The sequence below is a fragment of the Chaetura pelagica genome, unplaced genomic scaffold, assembly GCF_000747805.2.
Source record: "Chaetura pelagica isolate M959 unplaced genomic scaffold, ChaPel_1.0 scaffold29, whole genome shotgun sequence".
Taxonomy (NCBI): Eukaryota; Metazoa; Chordata; class Aves; order Apodiformes; family Apodidae; genus Chaetura; species Chaetura pelagica.
The window spans coordinates 1,783,679-1,804,705 of record NW_009970720.1 but is presented as its reverse complement, the minus strand read 5'-3'; the positions used below and the strand labels follow the sequence as shown (position 1 = coordinate 1,804,705).

At 39.0% G+C, this 21,027-nt stretch overlaps 1 protein-coding gene across 1 annotated transcript in view; it reads left to right on the top strand.

Moving 5' to 3' along the window:
* The window catches only part of DNAJC3 (DnaJ (Hsp40) homolog, subfamily C, member 3), a 43,409-nt gene extending 25,143 nt beyond the window's left edge, over positions 1-18,266 (top strand). The window contains 8 exon segments of the mRNA XM_010006353.1: positions 5,669-5,821; positions 7,067-7,248; positions 8,894-9,013; positions 10,674-10,779; positions 10,870-10,990; positions 15,438-15,570; positions 16,383-16,531; positions 18,025-18,266. Of these exon segments, the coding sequence (XP_010004655.1) occupies positions 5,669-5,821; positions 7,067-7,248; positions 8,894-9,013; positions 10,674-10,779; positions 10,870-10,990; positions 15,438-15,570; positions 16,383-16,531; positions 18,025-18,182 (1,122 nt within the window). The 3' untranslated portion in view covers positions 18,183-18,266.
* The last annotated feature ends 2,761 nt before the right edge of the window (positions 18,267-21,027 follow it).

The following is a 21,027-nucleotide window of genomic DNA, read 5'->3' as shown; positions in this document are numbered from 1 at the left end:
AGAAGGATCCTAGGCTGTCAGTTTAGGCACTGGGTTGTTGAAATCAGTGGCATGCATCTGTCTGTCTTCTCATCTGCAGAGGAGTTCTCAGTCTTTCATGAATGTGTGATGGTACTTCCTCTCCATAAGCAGGAGGTGGTCAGAGTTTCCATATAAACACAGTTGACTATTACCCCCTGAAACTCATTTGAATTGTTTGTAATTTCTATGAGTATTTTGTGCATTATGGCTTTATACTGCAAAAATAAGCTGATTTAACCTCCAGAACAGAATTCCTCAGAGAATGTGAAATTTCATTCCCTCTCTATTGCATAAACTTTCTGTAAGCATCAGAATAAATAAGATTCATTCTTATTCTTGCTTACTCTTCAGGTGTTGCTAATTTGAATGTTTTGTGTGTCCCTTGTGCCAAAATAAAGAGCAGCAAGTATAACTGATACAGTTTTGTTGGCTTTCTTTGAAGAGTGTGATGGAGGAAGCAGTTCTGCATTGCAGATTACAGATGTTTAATGGAAATTTTAATAGTGAATATGTATGACAAAAACAGAGTAGTTACACTGCACACTGCAGGTCAGCTGGAAGGAGTGGCCCTTGCAGGTATAAATGCACCAGACAGTGCTTGTGTTTGTAGCAAAGCTACTGTAGCTTCTAATGAAATTCCTATAGCAGTGGCTCCTCTGGCTGCTGCTTCTTCCTCGGTAAGTTTCTTAGGTGTGTGAGCTCTGCAGTCACAAATCTGATTGCAGTGTAGCCCTGTTTGCAAATGTAGGAGAATGTTGTTCAGCTCTGATTAACTGAGGGCATAGTTGCTGCAATAGCAATTATGTGATGTCAGTGTTGATTCTGAGTTTGTGTATGCATCTCTTTGTAGTTACTGTTTCTTGGAGTATTGCTTAATACTGCATATGGAAATGCATTTCCAATCAGCTGTCAAGTAGCTTGCCTTGTTTCCAAACCAGCTCCAATATGGTTGTAAATAATTCACCTTCCTAAAAGAAACTCTGTTCTACTTCACGTTTAAAACTTGGCTGAAGACTGAAACTATTCAACTGACTATCAGAAAAATCATGCATCAATGGGGGGGCTAATCTTGTGTTCAGAGTGCTCAGGATGGAACAAGGATTAAGTCCTTAGGTGACTTATGAAAGTAATATTTCACAGTATGTGAATAGTATTTATTTATTTGCTCAACCTTTGGGTGAGTGTTTGTATGCTTTAATATGATGTTCCTTCCACTTTGGTTAGTAGTTTCTGAATAGCAGAAGACAACAGGTCAGACCTGTGGGTGCGTGAACTTTGATGTCTACGGCCTCAGTCCATTAAAGCCCTAGAATACTTATTTTATCTCCAAGTATGTGATTTTTAGTAAAATTAAAAGGAATATTGCTATACTTTGGTTGATGGAAGGCATTCTAAGAAGGTGACAAAAGCGATGCAAGTCCTGGCAGCCCTTTGTGTATGCCTTGTAATATTGACTGTGACCTGAGAGAAAATGTGTGCCCTGTGTCCTAGAGAAAATGAGAAGCGTTTTAAGTTGCTGAATTCTGTAGAGGGCATAAAAATAGAGCAGAACTTCTACCCAGTCTATTGAAAGTTGTGGAAAGGACCAAAGTGTCTTTTTTTTTTTTTTTAGACTGACTAATGTTCCCAGTTGCAGTTCGTTGCAATAAAACTGTAAATACGCAATTCTGTCTCTCTTGAAAGCATAAACACTGAAAACTGAAGGTGCTGCTCCCAGCCCCACTAGATGTCAGCAAAGATCAAGTGACTGAGCACTGTACATCTGCAAATTCTTGTTTTCTATTCTGGATAAGCCCTTGGCTATTGCAGAATACACTGGACAATAGTTTTCCATGGCTGGCTTATATGTATAATAATACTATTTAGGATGTAGGTGGAGCAAACTGTCTTAGGGCACTGTAAATTGATTTAAGTTACTAGGCAAGCTAGGATTGGGTATTGAAGCTCTCTTAACCAGATCAAAAGCACATGAGATTGTTTTTCACAAGCCTAATATGTTTCTTTTAGTTGTGTATTTACCAGTGTGAAAAACAAGAAAATAGCTTTAGCATGTGTAGGTATATGTCTTGTGTTACTGCCAGTGGACCACTGTAAGCAAAGCAGAGAAAAACATCCTTAATATGTATCTACAACGTTTTGGGTTTTTTAACAATATTTTGTTATTTAAACAACAGAGTGTAAGAGTTTTTCACATTAATGGTGTCTGTTTATAATACATATTAAGATGCTCATATACTACAGGTGAATTACCTGTGTGTCTTTAATCTGTACTGTTTGAGAGTATGGATGTTGAGTTGTTGTGTAGCTGTAACTGTTCTTCATTTGGATTACTGTACTAAATGCCCAACTTTTTCCTGTATTGTTAATGGGCTGTTAAATAAGATGATGTAGGACTATGTAGCTGGAAAGCAGGGCAGGTTGCCAAAAGCTATTGAATTAGTTTAGCTGTATTTTGTAACTTTTTCCTATACTTCAGAAAAAAAGATCACAAAGTGAAAAGTCCTTACTAAACTTAAGAGACAGGATATGCTTGCTCCATGTTCATGATCACCAGTTTTGCCTCTTGTATGTGTTCTGTGTTTGGGGATCCCCTTTTTTGTTTACCATAGGAACAGATAATATTGTAAAGCTTTGTCAAATAAAAAGCATATTGCTGATCAGAAAGCATAAATTTAAGAAACATGTAGGTGCAACGTGTTGAAAGATACTAATTAATTCAGACTGGTACATGATGTCGTCCGGATAGCAGCATCCAACACAAAATGCAGGTAGATCCTGTGGAGTTTAATATTGGACTTGCTTCAGTTTTTTGTTCCTGCTGTTATACCAGTTTGACTGTATTGATGGCCTCTTCTTAACGCTTTTAGCGTGAAGTAGTGCTGCACTGTATTTTTCATGTAGCCTTACTTGTGGCTGGTGTAACTTCTCTGTCTGGTTAGAAAGGTCGTGTTGCTGGACTTGTGAAACACAGTGTAATACAGCAGGTTTGGAGGAGGGATGGGGATTATGTTGCTTCTTGAAAACCAGCATGAGTTGTTCAGCTTGTTAAAGTGCTTTTCCATCAGAAAACTTAAATACCTGATGTTTGACTACAAATGCAAGGCAGCCATTCCAAGGCTGCCTAATTTGAATAGAAATTATATAAGCTGTTTCTAGATGTCAAAAAATAAATAAATGCTGGCTTTCATTAAGTGAAATGTTGATAGCTTTTTCTACTTTCCTAGGTGCAGCAAAGCAGTGCTGTGAAGTTTTGAGGCAAGTCCTTGAGATAAAGTTCTGGAAGAAGCCAGCTTACTCACTGAGAGTAATGGGAGATAGATAGACAGACAGACATGCAAGTTATTTTAAAGCTTGACTTGATAAATTAAGTGGGGGTGGTTATTTTGTTCCCTTTAACCTTGCTCTTTTGGGGTGGGCTTTTGCTTACTCCAAGGGTATGTATCTCCCCTGTACTGAGACTAAGCTATAAAATAAAGCAGCGCCTATGGCAGTAAATCTGTGACAGATAATTATTTGCAGTAACAAGGCCATTCCTGTATTCTGGTCTTTTTTTTCCTGTAAAGGAATTAGGTTCAGGTTTCAGGAATCAGGTTTTTTCAGGGGGTAGAGGTTAGCGGTGAATTAAAGCTGCTGTAACAGATACATAGCTAGCTCTTGTTGCTGCAGCTTAAACTGCAACTAATGCAGTGTTCTAATTTGGAGGCAGCAAAGAATACTGTGCTGAGAACAGATGTTACCACTAGCAGTGTGCTTGTTGAGCAGACCTGAGAGAGCACAGCTTCTCATTTGGTGCTTTAAGGCCATTGATGGAGGTTTGCCTTTGACCTGCACTGAATTCAGCTGTAAGATTTCTTAGTACTTTGCTCCTATCGTAGAAATCTAAGACACATAGTGCGATGAGTTGTTCAGATTAGTCACCCCTAAGCTTACTACTCCACAGGAAAAGGAGGAATAATTAAAATGTGATTAGTTCTGATGTCACAGTCCTCTGATCACAAGGCAAAAAATAATGAGCATTTAGTTAACATTAATTATTAAAGCCTTATGGCAATGCACTTACTATTTATTAGGAACTTCTCAGTATATATTTTAATCATACTGTAGCACACAAAACACCTGCTGGCATTAGTTTGGTTGACAGCTTGAAAAGTTTCCCTTTGTTTGTTAAATGAATAGTTCGTACTACCTAAGATTATATAGAATATGTGACTCGAATGGTCTTTAGTACTATTGGACTTGCCTGTATGATTGTAATACTGCTTTTCATGTTTTATTGTCATTTTGCTCTGAATGTATTACAGGAAATGTATGTCTAAGGAGTGCAGTGTTACTGTGAGACAAGTTTAAATGAAAGCATAAAACTGGTCCATACCAAAAGCTCTTAATTTTTAAGTGAGAAAAATGGTGGGAAATTGAGGGAGAAAGTTAAACTAGTTGACTGGAACTATACAGTACAGAACTTGACAGTTTTGTAGTCTTGGAACTTTTAAAATTACAGGTGCAGAAATTTGCCTCTACTGCAAACTCCGGATTTGAGGGAGAAAAGGGATGCACAGCATCAGGGATTTATAGGCAGAGTTTCTGTTCTAACCGGAGGAAAAGCTTTTTAAGAAATATGGGAATTAGCCTACAAAGAAGAAAACACTTTGATCATAGTTCTCTCATCTTGTGGAAGGTCAGTGTAGGGCATAAAGGAGAATTTTCAGATCTAAGTACAACTTGATTCTTGCAAGAGTAAAATGAAACAACTGCATAAGGTTCAAAAATACCTTAAATAAAGAGTCTAAGACAGAGGTGGGACCTGTGCATGTTTTTGATGTTGAATTTAGGCTTTTTCCTTTCATATAATTAAGTTTTGGAACCAGGGGGAATTCTATTAAAGGAGTAGTGAGGGCTGATGTTGAGTTGCATTAGAGACTTGAGCACAAAACATGAGCGTTTAAAGAAGTGATGAGAAGAAGGGAAGGGGTCTCTTTGAGAAAAAGGAGGAAAGAAAAGGCACTGGATGACTTTGAGGACTCAGTAAGTTTAGAGAGGGGTTTCAAAAATGAAAGTCTTTGTAGAAAAACTTTAGACATGTTTAAAAGGACATACAAAGTACATAAATTCCTAGCTGAGCCTTTCCTCCATCTTAACTTGCTGCTGTAGTGACACTTTCTGGGGAAAATCCAATACAACAGCTTTACAGTAATACTGTGAGACATACTGCAGTCATTTCAGTCATGAATTTATAAATAAGTATTGTACTTAAAGTGATATGTGATTATGCCAAGTGCATTTACTTTACAGTGATGCTGGGGAATCCAGTGTTTAATAACCTTCTGCAGAGAGGAATTAACTAGGCTATAATTGAGAGGTCCATGACTTCCAAGGGGTGACAGAGGAACAATGACGGGTGTGTATGATGTGTCCAATGGTAAATGATAAAGCATGACTGGGGGAGGAATTATATTTCTCTGACTTCTGACAACTCGTATTGAAGCTAAACATTATTTTTCTGAAGTTTGGAGTTGGAAATGTTTCCAGCTTTAAAACTAATTTTGCTTTGTTTGCAGCTTTAGTCAGTTCTCCATGATATGATTATTAATGGGGCAAAAAGAGATCCTTAAACAAGCATTTCAGTCTCTCTTCTTGTTAATATTTGCAGCTCAAATCCAATCCCAGCAATAATGAGGAGAAAGAAGCCCAGACTCAGCTGACAAAATCTGATGAGCTACAGCGTCTGCATTCACAAGCATTATTTGCCTACGAGAAAGAGGATTACAAAGTTGCTATTGATTTTCTTGATGAAATCTTGGCAGTAAGTGTTAAGTAAAATGGTACTGTGAAAGGGAGGTAAGAGCTCCTGTCTGACATCTGTGTATTTTTGCTTAATAACTTCTTCAGTGATGTGAAAACTCTTCGTGTAATTGGCTCAGTTTTGCTGAGCACCATTAGTCTGTAATGAAGTTGGAGAGTGGAGAATGCTGAGCACTAGCTGCAAAGAAGTGAAAATAATAGATTGTAGTTTGGCTGAAGTTGTCTTTAACTTTTGTGCCTTTACTTTCCCTTTTTCCACAGGCCAGTGTTCTTGGGGAATCTGGGAAAAAAAGTTGTTCTCAAATCAATGAAATTTTGCCAGATACAGGAGACAAAGGGTTTTTTAATCTAGAGTTTGTTGCCTGTATACAGGTGTTTTGTATGTACTAGTAAGAAACTTGATAAGCATTAGATCTTAACTCTAAAGTAGGTACTTCTTGTCTTGAGAAAATGAAGTAAGAAAAGATAAAAAAATATCACAAAGTTTAAAATGACATAGCACAGCTATCTGGACTTTGATCTGGTTCCTTAGATAACCTGTATATCAGTTAACTGCGATGACTTTTGCTATACAAATTAACAATGTTGACTTGGAGTTTACAATATTCTATAGAAGAAACTGCCAAAGTGTGTTTGTGGGGGGGGAATGTGGAGAAGCAGAAAAGCTTCATTCTCTAAAATGGTGATTTACAAATAAATGGTAAGACCCAGGATACATTTTCTAATTCTAATGATGGTAGGCAGTTACTTTTAAATAAGTGTTCTTGCCATACTCTGACATTGTTACTTCTGTATAGATATTTAAAATCCAGATACTAGGGTCAAATTTTGCATGGCTGAATGGTACCCTCAGGCTTCTTCGTGGAGGACAACTGACAGCTTGGTCTTTGCTTTTCATTATGCCTATTCTTTTGGGAGGATGTAGTAATTTATGATTCTGATATCCTTCCCTGGAGGCTCAACAGACTGTTCCAGTTTAAGCAGTGCCAGTAGATTTAATTCATCTCACTGCGTGAGCTCTTTGAATCACTTATAGATTTTTCAGGCCTTTGTTTTCTCTTTGGGCAGGTGCATCGCAGCATCCACCAGGAAGCAGAGATACTAATTTAATGTGCTCTGCATGCAGCTTGAACCTTATGCTATTGCAGTTGGCAAAGTGAAACTATGTGGGATTTTTCTTTTGTTGGGGAGGAAAAGAAGTGAAGTGTTATGGACCAAAAACAAGCTTTAATTTTGATTTCTCAAGGTTTGTGTTTGGGATGCAGAGCTACGGGAACTTCGAGCTGAGTGTTATATAAAGGAAGGGGAACCAAGCAAAGCCATTAGTGACTTGAAAGCTGCTGCAAAATTAAAGAATGATAACACTGAAGCCTTCTATAAAATCAGCAGAATATATTATCAGCTGGGGGACCATGAATTATCACTCAGGTAATTTTACTGTTTGCTATAATCATAACTGAGACAGAAAATATGATAATACAGGTCATGATAAACTGAAATATTTGTGTTGTCTGGTGTTTGGATAGAGTAGCAACTCTGCTCTGGATCTGATAAAGGAAGCTCCTGTCTAGAAGCTAAGAACTGGCAGTGAAGGCACCATTCTTGGCAGCCTGGCCATCTGTGGTTCCTGGTATCTCGTTTACTTAAATAGAACCCATAGAGCAGGTCCGTCAGAATTGCATACATCTACTGTCTCAATTGTATTTTTCCATCATAAAAGAATGTGCTGCTCTCAACTTTCTTTGGTGGAGCCTTTTTTTATCTTTGTGAAGCTGACAGTGGAAACAAAAAATGTATGCATTAAGTCTTAGGGCTGGATTTTTATTTTCAAGAGTCAAAACAGTTACAAGTTTAAGAACAGGTAAAAAGTACAGGAGCATCCAACTATGAGGAGCTGGGGATCCAGAGCTGTCGATCTTTCATTCTTGCAGATGGTGTCCAGTATTTTGGATGATTGTTTGATTAACATCCTTGTCTTTTATTCGTATGCCGTTAAGTGTTATTCCCATACATCTCTAGTCAGTCCTGCATATAGCTGCCCTTTTCCAGTCTGGGCTGTTAACTTCATATTCTGATCTCTGCTGGACAGATGGTATAATCCTTCTTTTTGCACACAAGTGGTTTTTGTGCAACTCATCATCTCAGATGTGCTACCTGCGCCTTCAGACTCCTTCCATCATGCTTTCTGCCACAGAATCTGTTTTGTAAGAGGTGAAGGGAACTGAAAAAGCCTGAGTTACTTTTCTTGGCAGGGTAGGACAAAGGCTGATGGATGGAAACTGCATATGGTTAGAACTGCAAAAATTCATTTTATAGCTGGGCAAACTAAATGCCAGATAAGTATTTGGTTTGCATTAGGGATTCTCTTTCCAGAGAATATTTCATCTCTGAAGCTTAGTGATTTTCTAATAATAGGAGGATTTTTTGTCTGTGCTTAGGAAAGAAAAAAATAGTGATTTTTGTGATCTCTTTCTGAAAATAACACCTTGGTTATAATGTGATTACTCCATTTGGTACAAAACTTTTATTCCTTCATATGATTGTGTTCTGGAGGTTTTTTCAAAGACACTTGGCTACTAATCAAAGTCTGATTTAACTCTTCACGTTGAAAGGTCAGGCTCAGACTTGGCTGATATTCTGTCAAAGGCGGTGTGGGTCTTAGCTAAGCTTTGCCTGTTTCAGGCAATACAAAATACAATTATGTATAGGTATGTTGTAATACAGCTGAGTTAAATATATAGGAAAATTGCAAACAGTTGTATCTGACTGCTGAATACAGTTTCTTTCCCAGGGTTTGTTTTCCCACTGCTGTTCAGTCAGTTTTTAGTGCAACACTTCTCAATCTTTGCATATTTGGCAAAACAAAATAATTAAAATCAAACAAATATCCCTGTATGTTCCAAAAGACTTCTTTGTCTCACTTGAAATTAATTTTTGGAGGAAGGGAGAGGTAAAGAAGTTAACTGTTGTGGACAGATGACAGATGCTGCATTATGTCTCTAAGTGAAATCTCATAATTGTGTGGCGATGTCTTTCTGTTTGTTTTTTTCCCTCCCTACCTCCCTGTGAAAAGTGAAGTCCGGGAGTGTCTGAAACTGGACCAAGACCATAAGCAATGTTTCTCTCTTTATAAGCAAGTAAAGAAACTCAATAAGCAGATTGAGTCGGCAGAGGAATTAATCAGAGAAGGCAGGTAAGTGTTCACTGCTGTATCAAAAAAAAAAAATCACTACTGAGGCACCAACTTATTCTTGATTGAGGAGTTGATTAAGTGATGTTTTTTGCATCCATCAGTTGAAGTGCATAACTGAGCAGAGCTCTCAAATTACAATTAAAATAAATATTGACTCACATAGTGACAATCCTATTATGATTTTTCCTGATGCCACGGTCTTCTCTTTCTGTACTTCAATTATTTGTGGAGCAGGTAGTAAGACCAAGATAGGAATGTCAGTCTTCCATATATTACTTAGGACTGGTGAGGCCACACCCAGAGTACTGGGCTCTCCAGTAGAAAAGAGATGAAGCTACTGAGAGAGAAAGTCCAGTGAAGTACCACTAAGGTGAGGAAGGGGCTGGAGTCTCTTTGTGAGTAAAAGCTGAGATATCTGGGACCGTTCCCTCTGATCCTTCTCTGCAGAAGAGTGATCTCATCAAAGTATATATAGCTTCCCACTACCCTCTCATTTTCACTGGTGCAGGTTCCCCAGAGAAGCTGTGGAGTCTTCCCACTTTGGAGATACTGAAAATCCATCTGGGTATGGTCTGGGGCAACCTGCTTTAAATGGCTCTGCTTGAACAGAGAGCTGGGGCCAAATTACCTCCAGAAGTACCTCCCAACCCCAGCTAATCTGTGATTAAAGGACCACATCTTCAGACTAAACCCACCTAGTAACTCTGCAGTGCCTTGATAGCCCATCAGTCAGATCCCCCTTTTCTTGTTTTATGTGCCCTGTTAAATGATAGACAGTGCCTCTGTATTCTTCAGCTTCTTGCTTTATTTCAGTTCTGCATGTTCCCAAGCACACAACGTCCAATGGTAAAGACCCCTAACAAGTGATTAAATATTGTCAAGGCAGCTTTATAAAATTAAGTACCTCAAGAATGTGAATCAGCACATTGAAGACAGTTTTATTAAGTGAACAGTCTGTTTGAACTCTGCACTTTACATTTCTATCTAATCAATTATCAGCACATTTTCAGGAAACTGAGAGCTTGGATTTCTCCTAGCTTGTAGCAACACCTGGGTTCAGTCACTTGCATTTTTAGGTGAATGTTCCAATCCATTTCTTAGTTAAATCAAGGAACTTTAGTGTCTTTGAAACCTTCACAGGAAAAGATGCATTGTACTGTGTGACTTGTGGAAGAGGAGGAAGGGAGAAAACAACTGCCCAGTACAAACTGGCATGAAGCATGTTTTCCTTTGTGTACCAAGAAATGCAAATAGTACAGTGCTCACATTAAGGCTCCAGACTTAGGCCATTTCAGATATTGTTAAGGGAGATGATTTTTTTTTCCAAGTGCAGAGTGATGTTTTGGGACAGGGGACAAATGGAGAGGATGTTGTATGTGCATGCTAGGAGATGGTACTTGTCATCTCCTGCCAACTGCCAGGCATATAGTGCCTGCTCTTGTGTCTCATAGCACAGATAAAGGGATGGGGATTTAATTCTTGAAGTGGCTGAAAGTCTTCATGCTGTTATCTCACATCACACCTTTAAAACTATTGAAGTGAAGGTGCATTGCCAGAAGGATGTGAAAAACCTGTGAATTCTAGAATTTGTAAATAAGTCACAACACCCTGAAATAGTTATTACATTTCATGATACTGTGCTTATCTTTGATTTAAACAGGTATGAAGATGCCATCAATAAATATGATTCTGTAATGAAAACTGAGCCAGAAGTCCCAATTTATGCTACTCGTGCCAAAGAGAGGATCTGCCACTGTTTATCGAAGGTAATTCTGCTTCTATCTCCCTCTGCAAATTTGTTAAAAACGACCTAAATACCTGCAACTACATGAATTTTGTTGTACTTTCTCCTCTAGAATCAGCAGGCTACAGAAGCCATAAAAGTTTGTACAGAAGTTCTGCAGCTGGAACCAACCAATGTGAATGCCCTGAAAGACAGAGCAGAAGCTTATTTGCTAGAAGACCTGTATGAAGAAGGTACAGTTGTGTGCAGTTTGCATGTATTTTTTTTTCTTGTCAGCATTTAAAATGCAATTAGCATTTCAAAAAATTTTAACACACACTTTCTTTGTACAAGATGCTGTTATCCCTAATCAGCACTGGTTGTTGCAGATTTAAAAAAATATCTGCTGGTAATTTTTGTCTTGATTAGTGTAAATGGAATGTACTTGTTTTATCTACAGCAGAGTTGGCTTTACAATAGTGGGCTATGTTCTGGAAGTTTTATAAGACTGTACAGCTAAATCAACTTAAACACATTTTATATTATCAGCAATATCAGCCAATTTCATTTAGAGATAAAAGGTAATTATAATTAGTGATCTAAATTCATTTCAGAAACTCCCATTTTAGTGTGTGTAGATGGCAGCATGAAACAATATTGTTCTATCCCCTACCATGTGTTGAGGGCAGAGGAAGCTAACAGCCATTGATTCACCCCTATGTGTCTGAGTGCTGCTAAGAGCAGTAAACTGATTCTACTCCTGGGGCTGCATTTTCCATATGGGGTTTCCATAAGATGCATACTGTTACATGGTCCCATCTACAGCCTTGGAAAGTGGGGACTGCGTAACGGGCATCTCTTGAGTACACCCCTACGTTGTTACCTAGCCTCTTTAAGAGTACTAAGTGCTTATGTGCTACAAAAAAAAATAAAAATCTTTAAAATCTTAGTTAGTGATTCTCACTTGCACAAGAAACCAGGCTTAAGAAGGAATCTGGACAGTCTGTCCACCCCTGTGCTCAGTCATACAACAGTTTTTGAAGTGTTGGGCTGTTTCAGTCAAACATGATGAGGGAAAGGAATTGTAGGCTTTAAATCTGCAGAAGAAGATTGTAATTAATTTTAGTGCTTATAGGAGAATTTTTCTTTTCTGTATTTTGGCACTGGATCTTTCACTTCACAACTGAACAAAAAAAATCTTTTCTATTTAAGCATTCATGAAGGCAGCTGTTCTCATTAGTAGCAGGCTCAGATTTTTTTGTCTTGTGAGAAATTAATCTCTCAGATGATACTGCTCACCTCCTGAAGTTCACTTTAAAAAATGAGATAGCGATTTTGTTCTTTTTTGGGCCTCCTTGACTCCAGTGAAATGGTGTGAAGAGGACTGGTGTGGTTTCAGGAAGTCCTCTTCAAGAGCCCTGCAGACTTTGTGTGTTTGAAGTGATCTAGTCCTAGTCCCTCTTTGCTGAGGTTGGCAAACCTGCTTCTTCCTTTTAAGAGTAGAAGACAACAGCATTTCAGAGAACCAGTGACCTTTGTACAAAGGGGTTGCTTAAAAAAAACACACAAAGTATAAGGACAAACTTTCTTTTTTTTTCTTAGGATAATGTTTTTACATCTTTTGGCTGTTTAGAATTGCAGTGTCAACCTAAAAGTAAGGCTCAGGAAGATTTCAGAGTGATGAGGCCCCCTCTGGGGCATTTCCCCATCTTTTTCTGTACTTCAGTGCAGTGAGAGCAAGCTCACTCAGTCTTGGGAAAAGTAGATTTACAAAGGAATAAAAACTTCCCTAAAAATAAAGGTACAGAATACAAATCTACATAGATAATGGCTTGTACAAAGGCTTTTTGTTTATCTCAGAGGAAGGAGTATCAGCAAAAGGAGAACCCAGAGAAAATCTAAACAACCTCTTTTCTCCTTGAGGTGTATGTATCTTCAGCTTAGAGGAGGTACAGAGAGGAAGGCAAACAGGTCCTGCTGTGAGTCACAGAATCCTAGGGGTTGGAAGGGACCTCGAAAGATCATCTGGTCCTTTAAGATGTATCTTTTGCTTCTTACCAGTAGACAAAATTGATCTGGTTGTTTCTTTGAAATTTATGAATCTCAATGGGGATCTTTCTGATGGTATCTTCTGTTAAATCCCTATCTGTTTTTAGTTCCTCTAGGGTGAGAGAATCTGTCAGCTCTTGCAAGTTAGAGGAAAAAGTTTGTAACGGGGTCTGGCATAAATGCACAGAGTCAGCTTCATCCTGTGCTAGAGCTGGATGCACCTATTTTTCTGTTTAAATACAGGAAATTTCAAAGTACTTGCAATTCAGAGCTTTGAAGGTGATTATTGTTTAGTATTGGTATATATAGTAGAGTTCTGATTACCATACATCATTTTAATTACTCTATAATCACATGGGATCCAGGGCTTGTCTGTAGAGTCAGATGTGTAATGACTTCCTTTCTGGCTTATCTCATAAGTACAGAAGTCTGTCTGTCTAAAGTATCCAGCACAAGTTTTGTCATAGAAAAAAAATGCAACAAACCTTTGCTGTATCAAAATTGGTCAGGACATCCTTTAGTTTTTTTCCCCCCACCCTACTATAGGAAACAGTCCCTATTTCAGCAAGAGCATAACTGGTTCAGTTGTTCCTATCAGAGAGTTGGCGCAGACATAGGTTGTCTGTATTTACTTGTGTTTGATAGGAAATTAATGCTGCATGTGGTGTAGTGGTCAGTCTTGGTCCGTATTTTAAGAATATGGGCAAGATAGGAAAGCCAGGTCAGTAAGAAGCAGCAGTGATTCTTGGTCTGGTTTGTGAGAAACTAGTCCTTTTAGAAAAAGCAACTAAGAAAAAATGATTAAATATCTCACTTGACATACTGCGAATTAGTATGAAGTCTCCTGGTTCCGTAGCAAACTTGCGGTCATGAGGCTGTCATCCTGCTTCTTCCTGCTTCCAACCCTCACCCCTCAGGTGGGGAGAATGGTAACTCTCTGAAAGAAAGTTTCCTACACTGGAGAGTACCAGAGAAGCTGAAGTCTCTTCCAACATTTTCAGGTGTGCTGGGTGCATTCCTTCTGCTGTGTGAAGCACTAAACAACATAGCTTCCCATGTGTTTAATACTTGCAGTCTTTAAATAAGGGTGTCAGTGTGAAAAAAGAGAAATCTAGTAGTGTCATTGCAAATACTTGACCCCTGAGCAGCTTGGTTTCCAGGAGTGTTGCATGCTACAGGTGATGTGGTGTTCAGTGAAGCTGATTTGCATTTGGTAGGACATTGTGATGGGACCTATTACTATTACATGAAGCAGATGAAATACAGTGGTGCTTAAAATTACTCAAGTGGTAAAAAGCAACATAATGAAATCCCTGCATTTTCGTCATTTTTATCAGTTTTGACATATTGGGCATTTTTTATCAGTTTTGATATATTGGGCACATTAGTGTACACTCTCTTTTTTGTTGTTTTTCTAATGACTGGAGAAATTACTCAGAAATTTTATCACCAGATGCCAAAATGCTTTGGTCAAGCAGCAAATGACAGTGTCCAGTGATGTGAAAATGAATAGAAGTTTTGTTTTGTTTGTAATAACACATGAAATGGTTGGAGCACTGGAAATACTTTTTGGGATTTTTTTTCAAGAACCAAAACAAGATTGCAGTGGTATCAGATGTCTGGGTGATACAAATTCATTAGCACTTCCTGCTGTCTTGCTCAGAAACAGTGAAAAACAAATGTAACACCTGCTGAGAAATGGCATCTGCTTGGAAATAATCTGATGCAAATACTTTGTCTAACTGGAGAAGCCTAGGAGACTTGGATCTGCAAATGAGACTTCAAGGATTGTAACAGTGAAAGAACAGTCTCATTAAAGACTTAGGCAGTTGCTTTCCCTGACAAATCTTGATATCAAATAATATTTAAACTTGTTGTCTTAAGCATTTAGTTACCACTTACAATAATAATAAAAGAAGTGTAGACCTATAATTTCTTAAAAAATCTTTAATACATTACAGTACCTCTCTTGCTTTCACTCCTGAGAAGTGCAGCTCTTGAGATAAAAGAAAGAATATGTCTTTGGAAAAACACAACTAAAATACAGCTGTCTGCATATTATGCAGAGGCATAAAAAGCAAATATTTGTCTTTCATTAACAGTATGAACTTACCAGTTATCTGGAATCCATCTTTATTGGTGTTAAAGAGGAAGAGGCTTTATATCATGTTGATTCAGTGCAGACTGTTGAAGAAAAATGAATATTAGTATAAAGACTGCATGATGCCTCTTTCAGTTGAGCAGCAAAGTATGGGACTAACATGGTGCGGTGAGCTCTTCACATCCTGGTCGCTGAAACTTGCTTCTTAATTACTCTTCTTGCAGTCCTTTATGCTTGTCATATTTGTCCATGTGACTGTTGTAGCATCTAGAGAGTGTTCTGACTTGCTGCTACTAACCTTCCTTCTCCTTTCTTTCCAAAGTGTGATGAACCTGGAGTAAGGAAATTACCCACATTATGTGTGAAAATGCACCTCCTCTACTCCAGGGTTTTCTAATTTCAAAAGAAAAACATGGCAAGTTGCAACAAAATCGTTCCTGTTTATATATGATAATGGGAAAACTTCTGCTTCAGTGAGTGGTTGAGTTCTTTAAATTGAAATCTGCAATGAGTTTTGTAATCTTTTTTTTATTCACTTTTTTTAATAAAAGCTATTAAAGACTACGAGACTGCTCAAGCCAATAGTGAAAATGACCAGCAGATTCGGGAAGGGCTAGAACGTGCCCAGAGGATGCTGAAGCAATCACAGAAGAGGGATTACTATAAAATCTTAGGAGTAAAAAGGTGAGATATTAATATCTGATATGACTATATGAAAGTTGGCTATTAAACCAGTACATCTAGGGCTTAAATTTGTTCTGTTGAGTGTTAGTTTTCGTTCCTTCGTCTTGCTACCTTCACTTTCCTATTGTACTAGTTTAGCAGTGTTCAGCTTTTAAGTAGCGTTTGTTTACAATTCCTTTAGAAAGACTGAAAAAAGCAAAACTGGGAAGGAAAAGATTAAACGTCTTGGCAAGAGATTCTTAGTATAGGTCATAAAGAGTCAAGTGAATGAATTGGGGAAGAAACAAAGCCTGGAAAGCAACAAAAAATAAAATTGTGGCTTATAGTATGCTAGCTTGGAAGAATTTGAAAGGACTGATTGAGAGACATTTAAAATAATCCTACCATCAACCTTGAGAAAGTAACAATTTCTCTTTCTAATGAGAACCAAACAAATGTCCAGTTCTGAGCTAGTATTGGTCATCCTTCCGATCATGAACTAGTTAGATCTCTACTCTTTGTTACTCACCTGATTGTAAATTCTACAGACTGGGAACTGTATCCTGCATAGTAGCTGGCATTACCATCATTCCAAGGAAGGTAATGGGTGGTGAAGGGAAGAGTGTGTAATCTTTGCTTAAAGTTGGAACCTGCTTACTCTGGTGTTTCTGTGAAGAATCTTCATTGCCACCTGCAGAAGGTTAACTAGAGTCTCATAATTTGTCCAATGGCCTTAGCTGCTGTCTCAGTGTTTAAAATTAACCTGTAGATTCACTAGTGTGGCATATGAACAGTTGGAACATTTGAAGTTATCTATAATTTTATCCATCCAGAAATGCTCGGAAGCAAGAAATCATAAAAGCTTACAGAAAGCTGGCATCCCAGTGGCACCCTGATAACTTCCAGAGTGAGGAAGAGAAGAAGAAAGCTGAGAAAAAGTTCATTGATATAGCAGCTGCTAAAGAAGTTCTTACTGACCCAGGTAATTATTTTCCTTATGTAGTGACTTTGTTTCTTTAATTATTTTTTTACAGTAACAGAAAAAGAAACCTAATGCAAAAAACCCCAAAGTTTCTGTTAAGTTCTTTAAGCTGTTCCTGTATGGTCACTGGAAAGAGAGGAACATGTAAAAGCTGTAGATATCAGAGGTTCCTGGTTTTATTTTCAGCTGTTCAGGATCATCTAAGGCAGATGTGCTCAGACTTTCTTAGGGGAGGGAGGCATCAGAGTGTGATGCATTACAAGCCTTCTAATCAGTAAGGCTTTTTCAGTGTTAGTGTGATCTTTGTTCATAATTATGAACACAAGCTAGGAGAATTAAATATTAGAAGCATTTGAGATGCTGCTTGCACTGTCAACATCTCCAGGACATGTTTCTGCTCTCTCTTTGACACTTTTTTGTCATGTTTACCATTCCTGTCAAATCAACTGGACGAGAAAAGTCCTATTTGGCTTTTGTAATGCCATCTGTTTTGTTTTGTCTCTTCTTACTGCAGTGACTTACTCTCCTTTAATCAAGGTATTTTTCCCAGGTCACTTTCTGGCTCTAGTGACCATGTTGGTTATATAAAAAAACCAACAAACTCTATAAAGCCTGTGGACCTTTGAATCTCTGAGCTTTGATGTGCAAGCTTATTATCATAGGCCTCTGGTGTGCTTTGAGGCCATCTTCCACATTCCTCCCCCAGCCAGTCTCATGATTCTCCTATAACTAATTCCTTTGCTTCCCTTCTCTGCCTTGATAAAATGTGTGTCCTGAAAAAGTGTCAGGTGATCAAAACCCTTGTTATGCTGGCAGGCTGCTTGAAAGTTATATATGGGTGCAAATAACAGAGGAGTGGTGGGTGTAGCCTGTAACTTGTGGATCTTGGGGAAGGCTTTCAGCTTTGTCCCTGCTGGACAAAACTACTTAAAGAACATGTCTTTGGCCTCCAAACTGCTGCCCCCCAGACACATCTCTGCCAGAATGGCAAGTTGAAAATGTTTGGGGCTCTGTATGCTGACCTTCATGCTGTTGCTGAAGGACAGTGTTAGAAGTGTTACAATGTATTGGTTCAGAAGAACTGGTAGGATACAGACCATCTCAAGCGAGAACAGGTACAATAACGTTCATCAAGGACAAAATGTCCCAATTACTTGTGGCATACAGTTGGTCAAAATGCAACTATCCTGTCCCTGTTGAAATATATACCTGTGTTAATTGGACAGCCAGGTTCTGTCTTGTTTTAAACAAAATGACATGTTTGAAGTTTTTTCATATGGTGTTTTCATGGAATTGGTCTTTTCTCCTTTGCCAGTCTTCTAGACAACTTTGAAAAACTCAGAGTAGTTGGGTTCTGCAGATGCTGCCAATACAAGTGATAACTGCAGCTCTCTGAGCTGGGTGTTCTGAATTGGTTATTGGCCATCAAAGATACTTGGTTTTACTGCCCTAACCTCTGTGCTGTGATTCCACCTTGGTTTTGTTTCCTTCAGAAATGAGGCGAAAGTTTGACGCGGGAGAGGACCCACTGGATGCAGAGAGTCAGCAGGGCGGGGGCAACCCTTTCCACAGGAACTGGAACACATGGCAAGGATTCAACCCTTTTGGTTCTGGAGGAGGACCATTTACATTCAAGTTCCACTTCAGTTAGAGCCAAGACTGTTTCTGGTGGCTGCTGCTGTATTTTTACTTAATTCATTGAAAAATACAAAGTCTATCAGTTCAGGACCCAAAATCTTAATTTCTACTGTTGTCCTTAATCCAGAGTCTTACTGCACTAGAAGCAAGCTCCTTCTCTCTTTTAGTATTCAAAGAGTTTGCTTTGTGGTGAACTTGACAAGCTCATACTGGTTGGGGGGATTTATTACTTTCTATGTATTTGTTGTGGATATTCAGGATGTGTTTATTCCTATGGACGGAAAAAAACAGAGGCTACTTAGGACAACAACCTAAATTTAAGGACTCAAGTATATGCTTAAAGGTAAAAATGCATGTAAATATTTTTCTGAATCGGGGCCTAATAAACGTGGAAAGGGTAGTTAAAATAGTCTCAGCGTTAACAAATTATTAGTCATTGTGCTCAGCAGGATGATCCATCTCACAGTATTCTGAAAAAGAAACCCTAGTGACCACCTGCTGTGTTCCTGTCGGCCGTGCCATAGGTGGGGTGAGGAGGTGCCCACTGACTGACTGACTGAACAATCACCCTGCAAGAAGATCACTTGTAACTAGTTGTTTGAAAATGGCTACTCAGTTTATTCATTAACCTGCAATTAATTGGGATTATGTCCTTGGCCATAACTGTCAAATACGAAAGTAAAAAAACCCAACACAAAACAACAAACAACTCATGGTTTTTTGAAAGACTTTTTTTTCTGAATGTGATTCGGGATGTTGAGGTATCACTTTTGAGTAGTTTGCACTTTAACCAAGTATCTGCTTGAGATTTCAGCAAAAAATGGATGCAACATTTCCCCAGCTATGCAGCAATTTGTTATGTCTCTGTACATAAGCTCAGAAGTGATGGGGGTTGTGAGGTGACTGAACTGCAGATTCCAGTGCTACGACCTCATTTCTGTGGGGTGATGCAACAGCAAGTCGATACCATGTGACATTGTTGGGAGGAATGTGATGTGTTGTACAACAGCCGCAGGGCTGCAGGAAACAACTGCCTGTGTGCAAAAAGGGGGACTAACTTCCCATGAGCCAAAAGTCTGGTTTATTTTTCCTGTGTGCCCATAACTAAAATTGGTTTAATGTCTTGATCAAACTTTGTTGAATGCCATGGGAGGTATTCCCAGGACTGTAGCTGCTGGAGTGAATAGTCTTCTCATTCTGCAACCGAATAGATCATAATTACTGATGAGTTTCATCAGCAGCCATTTTCTTAGGAGGCACTGCTTAGTTCATCAGTGTTTTCTTGATTGGATTTTAACTGGAAAACAATAATCAGTGGATAGGAATCTTCTCTCACTTCAGTTCATGGCACTTGAAAGCATAAGCAGCCTCAGTGAAACAAATGGCATTGGTGAATAAGGCCTTCAGTCTGACAGTGGGTTTGTTGTGACTCTAATCGGAGTTGCTATTGGAGCATAAGCCTTGTCTTCTTTACAAACATCATGAGGCCCTTTGGCTTCGAAAAATGGTTTTCAACAGCAGTGGAAGGGTCAGTGTTTGTTCAGCAGAAATTTATCTTCAAGCTGAAGCGTGTATGTGGTGGTTTCTAAGAGTTTGTGGCACAAAAACACCCCACCAGCCTGTTACAAACTCCAGTGACACACATATTTTCCAAGTTGAATGGCTTTCTAGAAATGTGACTTATGCTTTTGACCCGTCTGACAACTTTTTGTTCAAACTCTGTAGAAGACGCTCAGGATCCTGTTCATGCCATTCCAGGCTAGCAAGGTTCTTGCAGGACCTCCAGGGCTCAGACATGGGAACTTGGTGCACAACAAACAACCTGTCGAGCTGTGGTGTCAGCTGATGCAGCCAGCTCTGCACATCCGCTCTCTGCTCACAGTAAGGAGGAGATGGGTAGAGGTGACTGTCACACACAGGGGCTTCCCTTGGCTGTCATCAGCCCTCTGTCCCCTGTGGTGACCTGGACACAGCCCTGCTGGCTGTGGGCTGGGCAGCAGCTCTGTGGATTACTGGCTGTATGTGTTTGTGTGTGAGCCATTGCTCTGCACTTTTATACTGGGGCTGTTTTTACATTAACATTGAGTGACCAGTGTGAGCAGTATCTCATGTTGTGTACCTACATGAGGTTGGTGAGTTTTGGGAAGTCACCACAGATCAGCTGTGTTTGTGTGTTAGGGAAGTGCTAGAAATGAAACTTCTCTGAAAGCACTACTTTGTTTTTGTTCTCATCCCTTTCTTCTAAAAGCTATAGCTGAGAAAATTGTCCCCTGGTTTTTAATTATTGGGTTTTTTTAAGGGAAGGAATAAGGTGGCATCTCCTAAGTAAACTATTCATACAAGACACGGATGTTTGAGCAGCGGGTCCTTGTTCCTCTAAGACAATGAGCAGTTCTGCTGCACACTGGAAGCAGTCAGGAACAAAAAGGATAATGTTCATTTTGAGAATGAACAGGAAAGGGACAATTAGCATTAAGGAAAAAAAAAAAAAGGCTTGAATGTAGTCAGTAGAAGAAGGAAGATGATTAATGCACAAATGCTTCTCATGGATTCCTTCTGTGGAAAAAACAGTGTCTTGAAAACAAAACAAACAAATGACAATGGAGAGTAAGGCTTACTGATGTTAAGCAGCTGCTGATTACCAGAATTGTCATCCCTCCAGAACTGTTCTTAAGGGAGTAGAAGCTGGCTTTTAGCTCTGAGGTACTTCTCAACATACAGAAGGACAAACTTGTGCTAAAGAGAGAGAGAACATGTAGATTCCATGGGTCTCCAGATACCATGATGCGTGCGTGTCCTGATGTGACTTGGGAAAATGAAGCTCTGGGAACACACTGAGCGTTAAATGGTGCAAGCAA